At 38.2% G+C, this 15,030-nt stretch overlaps 1 protein-coding gene across 5 annotated transcripts in view; it reads left to right on the forward strand.

Annotated features, from left to right (window-relative positions):
- Positions 1-15,030, forward strand: part of svep1 (sushi, von Willebrand factor type A, EGF and pentraxin domain containing 1) — a 112,553-nt gene that overhangs the window by 13,031 nt on the left and 84,492 nt on the right. For all 5 annotated transcript variants that reach the window (XM_060874919.1, XM_060874918.1, XM_060874921.1 and 2 more), the window contains exons 2-3: positions 8,102-8,357; positions 10,324-10,500. In XM_060874919.1, the coding sequence (XP_060730902.1) occupies positions 8,102-8,357; positions 10,324-10,500 (433 nt within the window). The remainder of the gene's footprint in view (positions 1-8,101; positions 8,358-10,323; positions 10,501-15,030) is intronic.

Genomic DNA, 15,030 nt, shown 5'->3' on the forward strand with positions numbered 1-15,030 from the left:
TTTCGTACATAAAATGTATACTTTTACTCCGCTATATTTCCACTAAGCATCTTCGTTACTCGTTACTACAAAATAAAATCAGAAGAAATGTGTGCGACTGCAATAAGGGAGTTTTGGTGAATCACTGCTCCTAGATTGCATTACGCTCCGCACGCTCTATTTCAGCGTAATGTTGCCAAAGGAGGACGAAGCTGAAACTGAGACCGCCACGGAAGCACCTGCTGGAGGACCTCCAGTTACCGTAGACCAGGGTTGGCCAACCAGTCAGAGACCAAGAGCCACATTTTTTACTGTGTTACCACAAAGAGCCACATTATACACATGGGCACACATGATCATCACCTTTATTTTCCCCTGCCATTTTAAGAGCGAACTTGACACAAATTGTTTACTCAAATGATCTTGCTCCTACTGGGAAACTTAGGTATTTTCATCCGACTCACATGCGCGTTTGACAAAATTACCGTATTGAACTCAAGCGAAGCGAACACGCTTATTAAAAAGACACAAATACAAACTTCGATATGAACGTAAGAGCCGCATGAAACCGGGCAAAGAGCCGCATGAAACCGGGCAAAGAGCTGCCCCTGATGTAGACGACCACCCCGACAATAGTGGTGAACAGGTTTACACCCGTGGCCGTATTTGCAAGAAATGTTTCTGTACATGGGAATGAAAGAATCTATCGGATGAAGTGCCTCTTATGCCTACCGAAAATCACTGAGATTTTACTTTTTACTTTTACTTCAAATGCTTAAGTACATTAAATATCAGAAAATGACTTTTGATACTTAAGTACAGTATATATCAGATACTTTAAGACTTTTACTTGAGTAATATTCTAAAAGGTAACTTTCACTTCTACCAAAGTCTTTTTCTAGTACGATCCTTCTACTTTTACTCAAGTATTGCTTTCTAGTACTTTATACAACACTGCTCAGTACTGTGGTCTCTGCCTTGGTCACATCCAAAGCTGTTTTGAGCAACACAGCATCATTAATTCACTGATGTCAGATGGTCACCTTCATTTGGAGTTGGTTTTGAAGGTGGCATCCTAAAGGGCAAGAATGATATAGTCAAGTATCCTCAAATACCAGAACTCAAATCTTAGTATGAATGTAAGCAGTCCACAACTAAGTGGTTAAAGAGGCAGTATAAAAAGCACGAGAGCAGTTCCCTCGTCCTTTTCCCTCTAATTTGCCCTTCATTTTCCTCTGCCTTTTTTTAAATATATCTAGTGTCTTGTGGGCGTGTTGGGGTTTTTTGTTTCTTTGTTTTTTTTTTATCCCTGCATATAATTTTTCTCACCAGAATTTGATAAAGCACTGATGAGGTTCTCTCGGTTTCAGATCCATCTCCCTCCTATCAATTATGCTGCTTTTCATTTACAGCTAAATTTGCCAACTGTTTATGGAATCTTTCTCGATTCAAATATAGTGCATGTATTATTGAATTCACACAACAGATTACACTAGCAGTAGAAACTGTATTTTATAAAGTGTTCTCTCTTTCTCTCTTAGTCTGTTATGACTAACACATTTGTGAAAAAATTAAGTTTTTAGACAAATGCTGTTTGACAGGAATCAGTTAAACGTGCTCTACAAAGTATTGGCCCAGTGTACTACCTTGTGAGTTACACTTCACACACAACTGATGGAGAGAGTCAGTGGAACATTGGTTTGTATACCTACAGTAGAACCAGTGTCCGATACATGAGTTACAAAGCATTTTTAAGAATTTGGGAGAAATATTCTAAGAATTAAGCTAACCATGTCCAGTTATCAGAAACAGCTTCATAGTCGAGTTTGAGGTTTAGTGCATATTTAAATGTATGTAAATATTATCCATATTTAAGATATATGTTTCTTCCACTTAAATCTATCAACCAATCCAGCTTTAAACTGTAAATTATTTTAAACATTACGTTGGCTGTGAATGATACATTTCTATATAAAGGTTAGCTTGGGATTTCTAATAGAAAAGTCCCATGCACCGATGTATTAAACAAATCGAACTGGAGCTCTCTAAAGATTAAAGTCTATCTATCTAAAGATTAAAGTCTGCTTCATAAATAACATTTACAATGGTCAATTAGTCATTTTAGTTATTTTACAGTAGGACATTATGTACTTAATAACATTATCCACTTATATTTTCATATTTTCTATCATATTTTCTATTGTTTTTTTATATAGTTTATACTTTTTTTATTTATCTATCTCCTTTTGGTTTATTTTTTTATCCTAAATTACATTCCCTTTTTATGCTTATTTACCAGACAGATGCAAAAAGCATTCCACTGCATGTCGTGCCCTGTATGTATGTGTATGTGACAAATAAAATTTGATTTGATTTGATTTTAATAACGTAACTTTATTCTTCTTATATCACAGTTATTTGCCAACAATAAAAAAAAATTAATAATGAATTACATATTTCATTTGTTTATAGTTATAGATGTGGAACCCCTACAATAAAAGTTTTTACAATTTCGTATTATAACAGATAAAGGAAAGTCAGAGGTTTTATATCTGATTGTTATAGAGCTCTGACACTGGAGACTCCGTCCATTCATGTGAAATAAACATCTTCTCACAGACAGCTTCACCATGTCACTAATTCTACATGTGGATTTAAGTCTGTTTATGTGCATCCATCATCCATTATACTGTACAATTTCATGTGAATATGTGAATGAGCTGTTACTAAAGGCTCGTTTATGTATTCGAGTGAAAACATTAATATACCAAACCTGTGACAAGCAGAGCTCTACTAATCACCGGAGGAGGGAATTCTACAGCACTGCGGTTTAAAAACATTTATTGATCAGTTTGGTCTTCATTTTAGTTGAGAGGTTTATACTGGAAGAACATTTGTTCCACATTTACACCACATATCATTTTATAAATGTTCCCATGACCATTTTAGGATTAGTTTAAGAGCTAATGTTGCTCAATAGTACAAGATTATAAGCAGTTCATTTTATCCAGATGAGGATGTTTTTGACCTGCGTGATCATGTTGAAGTTGTTAGTTTATGGCACCAGAGCCAGGAACTGATACTGAAAAAAAAAATTCTCCTTCCAAATCTGACCAAGCATGGAGTACACGCCATTTGGATACATCCAGTTTTATCTCTTTATCTGTTTTGAATTTTTTTAACATGAGATATTCCAGTCAGCACATGGAACAAAGTCCCTTAAATATGCAAAACTCTCTCATGAGAGATGAAAATAGACTTTTTTCTTTCCATTCCATCTTTTCTTCATCTACATATCATAGTGATTCTTGTGCAGGTGAAATCTCATAGGATTCATCATTCAGATCAGCTTTAACTAAAGACACTTAACACTTGATGTGAGACCAGTTTAAATCTTTCTTTTTAAGTCTAACAGTTTCTTTGTATGTGCAATGTTGCAGAACCTGTGCAATTGTTGTGTTATCGTGAATCAGGACATTCTGGTGTGGTTTTGCTTCACTTAGAATGCTCTGTGGAGGCATGTAGGAAGTAGATGATTGGATAAAAGATTATCTCTTAGCAGGTGTGAGAGCTCCAGGATTAAAAACAGCATGGCTCTGAAGTTGTTTAATAAAATTTTGAACAAATCACAGACATGTAGCTAATGATTAATGAGCCTGAGATACTGTCAGGTTGATGGTAGGAATTAGTGTTGTGTGTATGTGTGTGTGTGTGTGTGTGTGTGTGTGTGTGTGTGTCTGTGAAAGAGAGAGACAGAGAGAGAGAGAGAGAGAGAGAGAGAGAAGAGAAGAGAGTGTGAGAGAGAGAGAGAGAGAGAGAAGAGAGTGAGTGAGAGAGAGTGAGAGAAAGAGAGAGAGAGAGAGAGAGAGAGAGAGAGAGAGAGAGAGAGAGAGAGAGAGAGAGTGAGAGAGCGAGAGAGAGAGAGATAGAGAGCCTCTTTTATTGAAACGTCTTGAGGTTTATTTTGTGATGTGATCCACACATTCTCCAACACTAACTTAAATGCACATACATCATGCTGAAACATGACCAAAGCCATCATCAGTTTGGCCAAAATGGTATCTTCTAGTCAACTCCCTGCTTGAACAAGGGATGATAGTATTAGTCTGTTCAACTTCAGTAAATAAAGAAATTAGAAAGACTCAGGATTTCACCACTGCTGAAAGGCCATGCCACTGCATTTAGATAAGTTGCCTGCCCTGTATCTGGTGTTTCTGATGCAGAGGATACTCAGTTTGTATTTTTCGGGAGAAGACATATCTAAAAGGTTTGAGTAACAAACCTTAGGATAAAGAGTTCTAACGTGAGTGAGTGACAACATCAGAGCTACTGTGCTTGTAACAGGAAATCCAAGGTGTCTCAAAGGCATTTCCAACACTAATGTTACAGAGTAAAGGAATGACACAAGTGTGAAAAATCATAAGTGGTGTTTAGGTTTGGGGGTCAAAACAAAGTGCTAAAATGAAATTAGAACAAGTAATCACAGGTCAGACTTATCCAAATACAGGATAATACACAGAACTACAGAAATATACGGAACTGTCATGGTAGCACCAATAGATGCAGAACTACACTACCCATCAGCCCCAGCACCTCGCACGTCTACAATCATGCACACCTGTTAAATGTTTCACCTTCATTAGCACCACTATTTAAGTTCCAGTTTTTCAGCATGTCAGTCAAAATTTTTGCTGCTGGTTTTTTTTTTGCCTGCATCTCATTATTGCTTGTATTTTGTTTGTTTTTGCCTTGTATTTTTGCTTGTTTTGTGCTGTATACAATTCATTCATTCATTTTCTACTGCTTCTAAACTTCTCGGGTAACGGGGAGCCTGTGCCTATCTCAGGCGTCATCGGGCATCGAGGCAGGATACACCCTGGACGGAGTGCCAACCCATCACAGGGCACACACACACTCTCATTCACTCACACACTACGGACCATTTTCCAGAGATGCCAATCAACCTACCATGCATGTCTTTGGACCGGGGGAGGAAACTGGAGTACCCTGGGGAAACCCCCAAGGCACGGGAAGAACATGCAAACTCCACACACACAAGGCGGAGGCGGGAATCGAACCCCGACCCTGGAGGTGTGAGGCGAACGTGCTAACCACTAAGCCACCATGCCCCCCGCTGTATACAATAATTTATATAAAACCCTGACAAGAACAGGTGACCACAAAATAGCAACAAACCAAAGACAGGACCAATCAGAATCAATTATACATGGCAACGTATATATAAAAGGACATGATGTGGCATATTTCTAGATTATTCAGGCATGACTGAGAAAAACACGAAATGTGTTCGCTTACCAGTGACAAAAATAAACAAAGTCAAAAAGCAACTGCTCCTGATGCTCTATGTGATCAGCCTCACCAAGTTACCCGGACTGTGTGTTTTTATTTGAGGAGTATCTACCAGCCTGCATAAATAACATTATAAAATGCTTCAAGATGTTAATCATGGCTCATAATAAGTCTCTGTTTACAACACTATATAGTCTCAGAAGCTCTTCATATAGAAAAGAAGAAAAGCTCTTAGTTACAGTTCCCCCTTGATCACAGCACAACACTCTAGTCTGACTAAATTGTGTGTTAGTTTCTAGAGTTATACCATGACTTCCATGGCACTGAGACCTGATCAGAACGGCTAATAGTGGTGTTAGTCCAGAAGCACGATTGTGAAACAACTCTCATTCAGCTGGTTCTACTCATGAAAAACAATGACTGTAAATGAATCAGTATGTTAGAACAGGTGCATTAGATTATAAAAAAAAGTTTAAAATGGTTCATTATGAGGACCGGTATTTGGGAACCACAGTCACAAATATATTTTGGGGAAGGAAAAAAGTTTGTGTGTGTTGTGTGTTTTTGTTTGACCACTATGTGGGCAAAGGAAGGACTAGTTCAGGAACAGTGGTTCACAACACAGCTGTGCCACCACATAATTACAAAGGTCTGTGTGTGTTTGTGTGTGTGTGTGTGTGTGTGTGTGTGTGTGTGTGTGTGTGTGTGTGTGTGTGTGTGTGTGTGTGTGTTGGACCACTTGGCTGTTTTTAAGAGTTAATGTTTGGAACGTGCAATGGGAAGAGAGTATAGATAAGTGTATACATTATTCATTAAAACAAACATGCACAATATTACACAGTATCTTGATTTGCATGCAAACACACTGTCAATATAAAAATACAAGATTTTAAAAATCGCAAACCACATCGTGTGCTATGTTTTTGTTGTGCTAAGTATTTGCCCAGTTTCATAACCCAAAAGAGAGCAGGATATCATGTATCTCACGTATACCAAAGAGAGCAGTTAGAGTTCTCCTCCAAGTGTGTTTAGCTCGGCTATAATGTTTCATAAGCACCATTTATTGGCTTTGTGTGTCTGAGAGATATCATATGATAGTCCAAACCCCAAGATTGATTATCATGAAATGGGGAAACCCAGCTACTGGGTGGGATTGGGAGATGATATAATTAGAAAAACTTTGGTTCGTAAAAAAAACACAGAGACCGAACCAAAATGTGCTTTTTATCATCATTTCAGCAGGATTCCTTTGTCAATACAAGAAAATCCGTAATGAAAGCTTAGCAAAAGAATCTGCAAATAATTATCATGTTTGTGCTGACCGGCCTGCCACAAGTATTTAATCAGGAGCTTCACCATTTTGGCAAATCTTCGAGCGTCCCACCTCCCCACCATAATTATTGTCTGGGTTTCCAACTTTTTGACTTTATACCTCTACACTGTGGACTTGAAGCCATAAACCAAATCCTGCACAGAGCCTATATTCAAGTTTCAAAACAAAAAAAACTTCAAAAAACTAAAACATTTGATTAAAAGGTCTAGAATGAATGATCCTTATTTATAACGTTCCAATAGAATTCAGACGAAAAAATGTTCAGATAAAAATGTGTATGACTACGTTTCACATCACATGTTGAGTCACTTGTTTTGTTTAAAAACATATGTTTTTCTCATCCCTCTCAGCCACATTCCATGTCTCATCACCTTGACTCTCTTTGTTCCTGCTTAATCCCTTAGATGGCTATTGACTCACTTCCAAAAACCGTAAATTTCAGCAGGGGCAGCTTATATGCTGGGAGCTGTTTGGGTCTTTGAGTTGTCTCGTAATTGGCCACAATCGCACCCTCTTTTAGCCCATGGGGCCCACTCCCATGGCCCCGGCCACACTGACATCACTGTGGTGAAAGTGTACGTCTGTGTGTGTGTGCGTCTGTGTGTATGTGTTTGTGTGTTGGAATAATAAGGGTGTTGTAGGGTGTCTCTTGGTGAATCTGACAGATTGTGTGTACATGTGTGTATGTATATATATATATATATATATATATATATATATATATATATATATATATATATATATATATATATATGTCTGTATATATATGGCCAGATCCTGGTCTTACTGTCCTTGAAGTAAATACAGTAATAGAGTAATGACCACAGAGGCTTTCTCCTTTCCCTTCTTTCTTTTTCTCACTTTCATGAGCATTGTCTCAGCCACTCTCTTATTACCTCCTCTTTTCCACTTTCTCTTCTGTGTCCATTTCTACCCCCTTCCTCTTCTATCTTTTGTATCTTGAAGGACTCAGTGGCAAGTTGCCTTTTCTTGTCGTTCTTTCTTTTTTTCGTTGCAGATTAATAACTTCAAACTTTTCAGCAATCACTCTTGGACTAAAGCAATACAGCAGTTGTTTGTTTGTGTGTGTGTGTGTGTGTGTGTGTGTGTGTGTGTGTGTGTGTGTGTGTGTGTGTGTGTGTGTGTGTGTGTGTGTGATGATGTTCTGGTAATTTTAAAAGAAATGTAATCTCTTTTTTGTTGTCCCGAGATTTAGATCTTTATGAGGTGACAGAGTGATGACTTAATTCCAGACAGGAGTTAGTTTGGCTTTACAAAGTGGAAACATCTGAACTCATTAGACTGTAACACTCATTAGCCTACAATAACACAGGAAAACTACACAGGAAACAAGCGAAACAGTAACCTGTACTCAAACCAATGCCTTAATATTGGTATATTAAAAATAACCTAAAAAATGTTTTGTTTTTTTCTTTCTTTTATTTGTAAATTGGTTTTAACCTATGCACTTTTCTGCAGCAAATTCTGCGCAGCTCACGTCAGAATGCAACAAAAGTCATCTTCCTCATCACGGACGGCTACTCGAATGGAGGGGATCCTCGACCTGTAGCAGCAGTGCTCCGGAGGAGCGGTGTAGAGATCTTCACCCTGGGCATCTGGCAGGGAAATATCCGTGAGCTTCATGACATGGCATCACACCCTAAAGATCAACACTGCTACTTTGTGCACAACTTTGATGAATTCGAAGCTCTCGTACGTCGTGCTCTTCATGAAGGTGAGACATGAAATTAGATGATAAATTAGAGATTTTTAGGAGTCTGTGATATCACTGAGGATTTATTAATAAGGGTTAAAACGATGTACACATGGCAAAATATTTCATGACCTATTAATGAAAAATATTTTCATATGCTTATGAAAATGATGATAAATTCAACCATATCTCAACTATACACCCTATTTTAAACAAAACAAACAAAATAATTACCTCAGGTTAGTATGGCAGGATTGCTAACATGTACAACAGTCAAAGAAGTGGCTAGAGAATGCAATTATTTGTCAGATGTACTGAACAAACATACCACTTACCTTAAGTTGTAATGTTTTTAAAAAAAATTGGTGTTATATTTTACATAAAGGTTTTACATAAAGGTTTATCTAAACCCATATTTACATTTACACCTACTGTGTTTAGCAGAGTCACTTACAGGAGGACAATTTTTAACTGGTAATGTTTACATATTGAGGTCTGATTGTAATGCTTGTTTGTTTTTTTTGTCAGGATAGATATTCATTATTTTTACTGTATTGCTATATAAGTGCTTTAGGTCAAAAAAGCTTAGTTGTAAAATTTAGTAGCATCATGCCATTTCTAATCAGGTGATAAGATAGATCAGGGGTCTTCAATCTTATCCGGAAAGGGCCGGTGTGGGTGCAGGTTTTCATTCCAACCAAACCGAAGCCACACCAGAGTCTACTATAAGCCAATAACAACTGACTAAACAGGTGGAATCAGGTGTGGCTTCTGCTTGGTTGGAATGAAAACCTGCACCCACACCGGCCCGTTCCAGATAAGATTGGAGAACGCTGAGATAGATGATGGATTTTGGGTCCAGTTCCAGCTGGATTCACATTTCTTGTGTCACAGTTGTCAGGGATCAGCTCGGCCTTTCGGCCATGTGCTGTTGTTGTTATTGTTGTCACGTGTCTGCCCCGCCTTCGTCTGCTCCTCCCTGTCTCCACACCTGTTCCTAATTGTGTCTCATTGTCTTTTTGTATTAATGTGAGCCGCATTGCCGATGGCAGCGCGGATTCATTGGTTACGTCTAGTCAAGGTTAGGTCTCGTCATTTGTATTGTCTTAGTTCTCATCATTTACTGTCTTTGTCTTTATCATTTATTAAACCCCATTCTTTTGAAGCTACAGTATCCTGTGTACGGGTCTGTCTCCTTCCTTCCCTGGTTGTGACAACAGTAGAGTTCTGAAGGAATTAAACAGATTTTACTCCATACCTGAACGTAGCTGTAAATGTGCCGTTCCACTGTATTTACCTAAAACTTTGCTTGGATAAATTGCATGGAACAAAATGACATTCTTATAAAACAGTATCATCCATGTCTGCATTACTGTTGATTTCATGCTCTGGAACTAATTTTTTTTTGTCCCCCATTCAAAAAAAAAATCTTGTTTCTAATAGTAACCCCAATAAAATACAAATCCTGCTGCATTGAATCATAATGTTAGTGTTTCTGCATGTGAAAAACCTTCCCAGTTTATTCTACGAGGCCCAATAGTCAAGTAAACACGTTCTATCTACAAAAGCATTAAATCCATCATCGAACTGTAGTCATCTAGGCAGAAGAGATCATAAAGAGCCACTAAGGGTCTGTGTGAATAAGTGATCTTCATGAGAGAAGATAAGAGTTCAGCCTGTGGCATGATGAGTTATTCTCCCGCTGTGATATTCGGTCTTCAGCACTGTACAGCTTCTGCCAGCAGCTTGGCTTGTGTGTGTTAACATCTGCAGTCCAATCCACATTTGTTTCCTCTGCATATAAGGAGACAAAGATCCTTCTGCCAGCACTTTGGATTTTATTGTTGTTCACAAACACACACACACACAAAATCTGAGTTCTAAGAGTTCTCAAAGCCACAAGTCTCATCTTCACACTGTCCTTTTCCTTCATTTGTTCACCATTTGTCTCTCTCTCTCTTTCTCTCTCTCTCTCTTCCTCCCTCAGACTTGCCTTCAGGTGGTTACATCCAGGATGACCAGTCCTATTGCTCGTCTCTGTGTTTAGAAGGGAGGGACTGCTGTGACCTGATGGCCAGCTGTCAGTGTGGCATACACACAGGACAGTACGACTGTGTATGTGAGAAAGGACACTATGGCAAGGGCCTCCAGCTGGAATGCACAGGTAAGTCCACACCAAAACTCCATGACACAATCAATGTGCAGACAGTTTGTGCTGTCTGACTACAAGAGTGATACATAATTTCCATAAGCTTTTGATAGGATTTAGATCTGGGCTCTGACTCTGTCGTTCCAAAAACATCAATCTTCCTCCTCTGAAGTCATTCCTTTGCTCAGAACAAGCTTCGGGTTGTTATCGTTTTGGAATGTGAAAATGTTCCTGCAGATTTTTTGGTATCCATGTTTACTCTGTCCTTGATTAAAAAGCCAGAGACCCAGCACAAGATAAGCTGTACCATAGTATGATGCTGCCATCACCGTGCTTCGCCATGTATACAGTGTTCTTTGGGTGATAAGTTGTTTTGTTTTTGTTAATACCCAAAAAGTTCTACAATGGTCACATCAGACCATACAACTATTTACCACATGTTTTGGCCAAACTTACTCAGGCTTGGATGATTTTTTAATTTTTTTAATGAGTATTGCATTTGCAGCCAGGCAAACGAAATAGGAATGTTTTCGATGTCTAATGAGTACATGGAAGAATAAGGTATTTTTGTCCTAACAGACAATATAATCATATGCATTATTTTTCATAAATAATTATTTTTTTTCACTGAGCATAAATATTAATATTTAACTCAGTTTAAGTAAAAAACAATGCTAATGAACTATGATATAAAACACAATTAAACACTTTCTACCTATGGCACATTAGAATGTCATTCCAAATCAAGTTTATTTCAGGACTAATTGTAGACTGATATATTTCCTGCAGTCGTTCTGATTCACTCCAGTTTTGGCAATCATTTAGGCAAATGAGGGAACAACACAAAGACACAAATAATCTCATTCTGTGGCACTGAAAACAAGTCAGAAAATGAATACAGTGCAGTGAAAAGAAAGGGCTACATTCTGTAAATGCACACAGGAAGCGAGCAGAGGCTGAGAGCTCAACTTCACTGCATACAGAATGATTTAAGACTTGTTGATGCTGGTTTGTTTTTAATGCGTCGTCAATGAGATATTTTCTTCCACTCTTCATCGGTTCCTCTTTCTTCCTCTCTTTGATCGTAGCGCTGCTCTATCACTAATAGCTCAGATTGAGGCACTAACTTGTTAAAAGTCTGTTATGAGCTTAAGCAGATACACATTATGTGTAGTGATTGCTTGTTTCACTGTTTTTCATCACATATGTCTTCCATAACAGTCTGCTTTTTCATAATTGCAGAAACATACCAAAACTGAATTACCTCCCTTTTATTATGGTGAGGTTCCCTTTCTGTATAAAACACACTGAAAACAATGGGGCTCTTTGCTTTTTAAACCAAAGCTTAAAAGCCACTACTATGCTCAAGTCTTACATATATACCAACACTTACCATGATTATTATTTAAGCACAAGTGTGAGATTTTGCAATGCATCTTTGAAATAAATGCAGACTGCCCCACTATCCCACTGTTACCACTCCCAAATACATAAGAAATATGATCCAGTGTCTGAGCTTGTCGTGGCTTTCGAGAATGTTGGCTGCTACCAGAGAAAACAAACAAGATATTTAGGTGATAACCACACTACAGATATATTATTTTCAAATTAGTGGTGAGCGTGGTCAGCTAGCGCTCTTACCACCCATGTGCCGGTTTTGGCATCAAACAAAGTTACCATAAACAGTCATGGTATTAAAGTACGATTAGATGGCGTCAGGGCAATGACACACCCCATAACAAGGCAGTCTAACTGTTTAATTTATGACAGAAGGTTTTAATAGTGATTTAATGCAGACAGAGAGATGTAGTATGGTGTATGGTGGACACACACATAGCTTTTCTAAGATTTGTGCACCGTCTTGTCTTCTGCAGTCTATTTCATATATAGATTTAAATAGTTCTGGTTCTGGGTTAGGATTTTCACAGCACCATAAAGGATCTAGGCATTGATCTAGATCAATCTTTTGGTGAGCTGTAGAACCTGATCCAAGGAAAATAACCACCACGAGTTTTATATCTTCCTGTGTTGTGTGCAGGTCTTTTATGATTAGCTCTGCAGAGTGTGTGTTTCACCCTGGAGAGGGAAACGTTATAGTTACAATAAAAAAAAATAGTTGAACCGCAAACATTATTTTATTGAAGGTGATACTCCAAACAAGGATAGATCTTCAGAACATTGTATACTTTCAGGATGTACCACACAGTCTGTTGACCTGAAAAGTTCTTAAATAAAAAAAATTCAGCTTCCCAGGTGTATTTTCTCTTCTCAGATTTTAATAGCTTGGCAGCTATTGGGTAACATTATGTAACATGGAAGTAGATTCAACAAAAAGTGAGAGAAAAGAGCTTCATGCACCCTGATCATGTCCATTGTTAGTTGTACTCATTTCACTCTGTCAATGATGGATGATTTGTGTAACCCAGGTTCCCTGAACAAGTTGGTTGTAGTTCTGGTTTATTCGTTTTTACTTGTACTTGCTAAACCTACAAATATCCCTAATAAACAGGAAAGGAATTAAAATCATTTATAATGAGTTTTGCTGGAATTATATGCAGTTTTGATGTAATCAATGCTATAACTGTAAGGCAAGCTACTTATTGTGAATTGTGTCTGATGGTAGAATGATTGGTTCTAGGCAGATATTCATAAAAATCAAGAGAATGAGCAGGGATTGTGATGAAACCTAGAAACTGCAGGATATTAATAGACAAGCTAAATCAGTGCTAAAAGCAAACAGGCGAACACAGTGCGAAACAGACCAATGCCACGAGTCAGGACCAAAACCAACACAAAGGCACAAGAAACAAAATGAAGCTCTGAACCACACCGCATGTTGACCAGGAAAATAAAGTTAAAGGTTAAACCCAATTGCAATTTTTTACTTCCTTTTACTTAAAAAGACCAGAGCTCATAGCCAAAAAAACTGAAAATGACTCGCTGACTTTTTGTCAATGGCAAGTGATACATACAAACCATTATCAGGAAAGAAAAGGACTACAGCTACACTGACATCATCTTTCTGAGACTTCATGTATTCTTTCAGTTGCCATAACCTATATTAATGAACTTATCCAGCACTTATCCTTTTACGTTAGATCCCTTTTTAGTCTAGTTAATTAGGTTTCTGGGCAACTTTCTATAACTGGGCACTGGAGCTTTTACTTTCCTGATGTAGCTAATGAATTATCATTTGCACACCCCTTCTTCCTATTTTCAAAAAATGTGGATGGTTCTGGTGGTTGATAAGATTGGCCATGGACAGCATTTAGAGGATTGTGAAACCTCCTGAGTTTTTTTTTCCTTGTTCACATGGCCGTGTTTACTCTTGCTTCATGTCCTTACAGTCAAAACTTATTTGGACACAAGGTCACTGACTTCCTGCTGGAATAATAACTGCTCACTATCAGACTACAGGAAAAGCAAAATTCAGGGGAATGAGACTGTTCCTCATTCTTCCTCTAGTTTTATCACTGATTCCCTCTAATTCTATGGTATGGTTAATGGAAAATGGATAAAAAGGACATTCAAAGAAAGGGGCTGAAGAAAAAGAATAAGAACTGTTATCATCTCATTGGCGGCGAATTCATGTCGGTCATGTCATTCATTAATCAGCTGAAAGAGACGTGTTCAACCTGATTAACATTCCTGCTTTATCTACTGCCTAGTAGTTCATCACCTCTAATACGTTCAGCCGCAGTGACACGTGACAGCTGTCGTATTTTCGGGCAGGTTACTGTCTTGCAGTCCAAGGTCAGAGAGGGACTGCTGCTTCATTTCCTCAAAGGATTGCCTGTAAGTATTTACTCTGCCCCAAATGACCCCAGACACCCATAAATCCAACCAGAGCACAGGAAGGACAGAGAGAAGAAAGTGGGAGGAATCTGGGGAATGTTTAGCAGAGACGGAAATGTTGCAAACAAGTTGTGTCTCCTGCATCACTGCCAACTGTCTTGCTCTCCTTACTGTCTCGCCACCTTCCTTATTCATTTACTCCTGAACAGAAGAACCCAGTAAAATCGACTCTACACACATCACAGGAGCCTTGTTACAGGAACCTAAGAAAATTCATAGCAATTCAGAAACTTGAGCTTTGGGAAACTATTTTCCAGTTTCGGTTCCTGCTTCAGATTGGGTACATCTATTGCGTGAGTGGTTAAGACTTTAGGTTGTTGAATGGAATGTTGGGGTTCAAGCCCCAGCATTGCTTAACTGCCACTGTTGTGCCCTTGAGATAGGGCCTTAACTCTCTCTGTTCCTGTATCGTAGCTGATCCTGCGCTCTGACCCCAACCTCCAGAGCTGGGATATGTGAATAAAAGAATTTCACTGTGTTCCAATGTATATTTGATGAAACTACAGACTTCTTCTAAAGCTATTCAGGTAGATCATACATTACTGAATATCAGTAATTGGTTAAACCTTACATTAATAGCTTTACAAATCCTTTAACCCAGCAGGAAAATATATGATTGATATCGTATTGAAGCTTAAAAGTGAGCAGCAAAGCATAACCCTTGCTTTTTGCTTTTGTACAAGAGAGAAA

Source organism: Tachysurus vachellii, chromosome 7, assembly GCF_030014155.1.
Source record: "Tachysurus vachellii isolate PV-2020 chromosome 7, HZAU_Pvac_v1, whole genome shotgun sequence".
Lineage (NCBI taxonomy): Eukaryota > Metazoa > Chordata > Actinopteri > Siluriformes > Bagridae > Tachysurus > Tachysurus vachellii.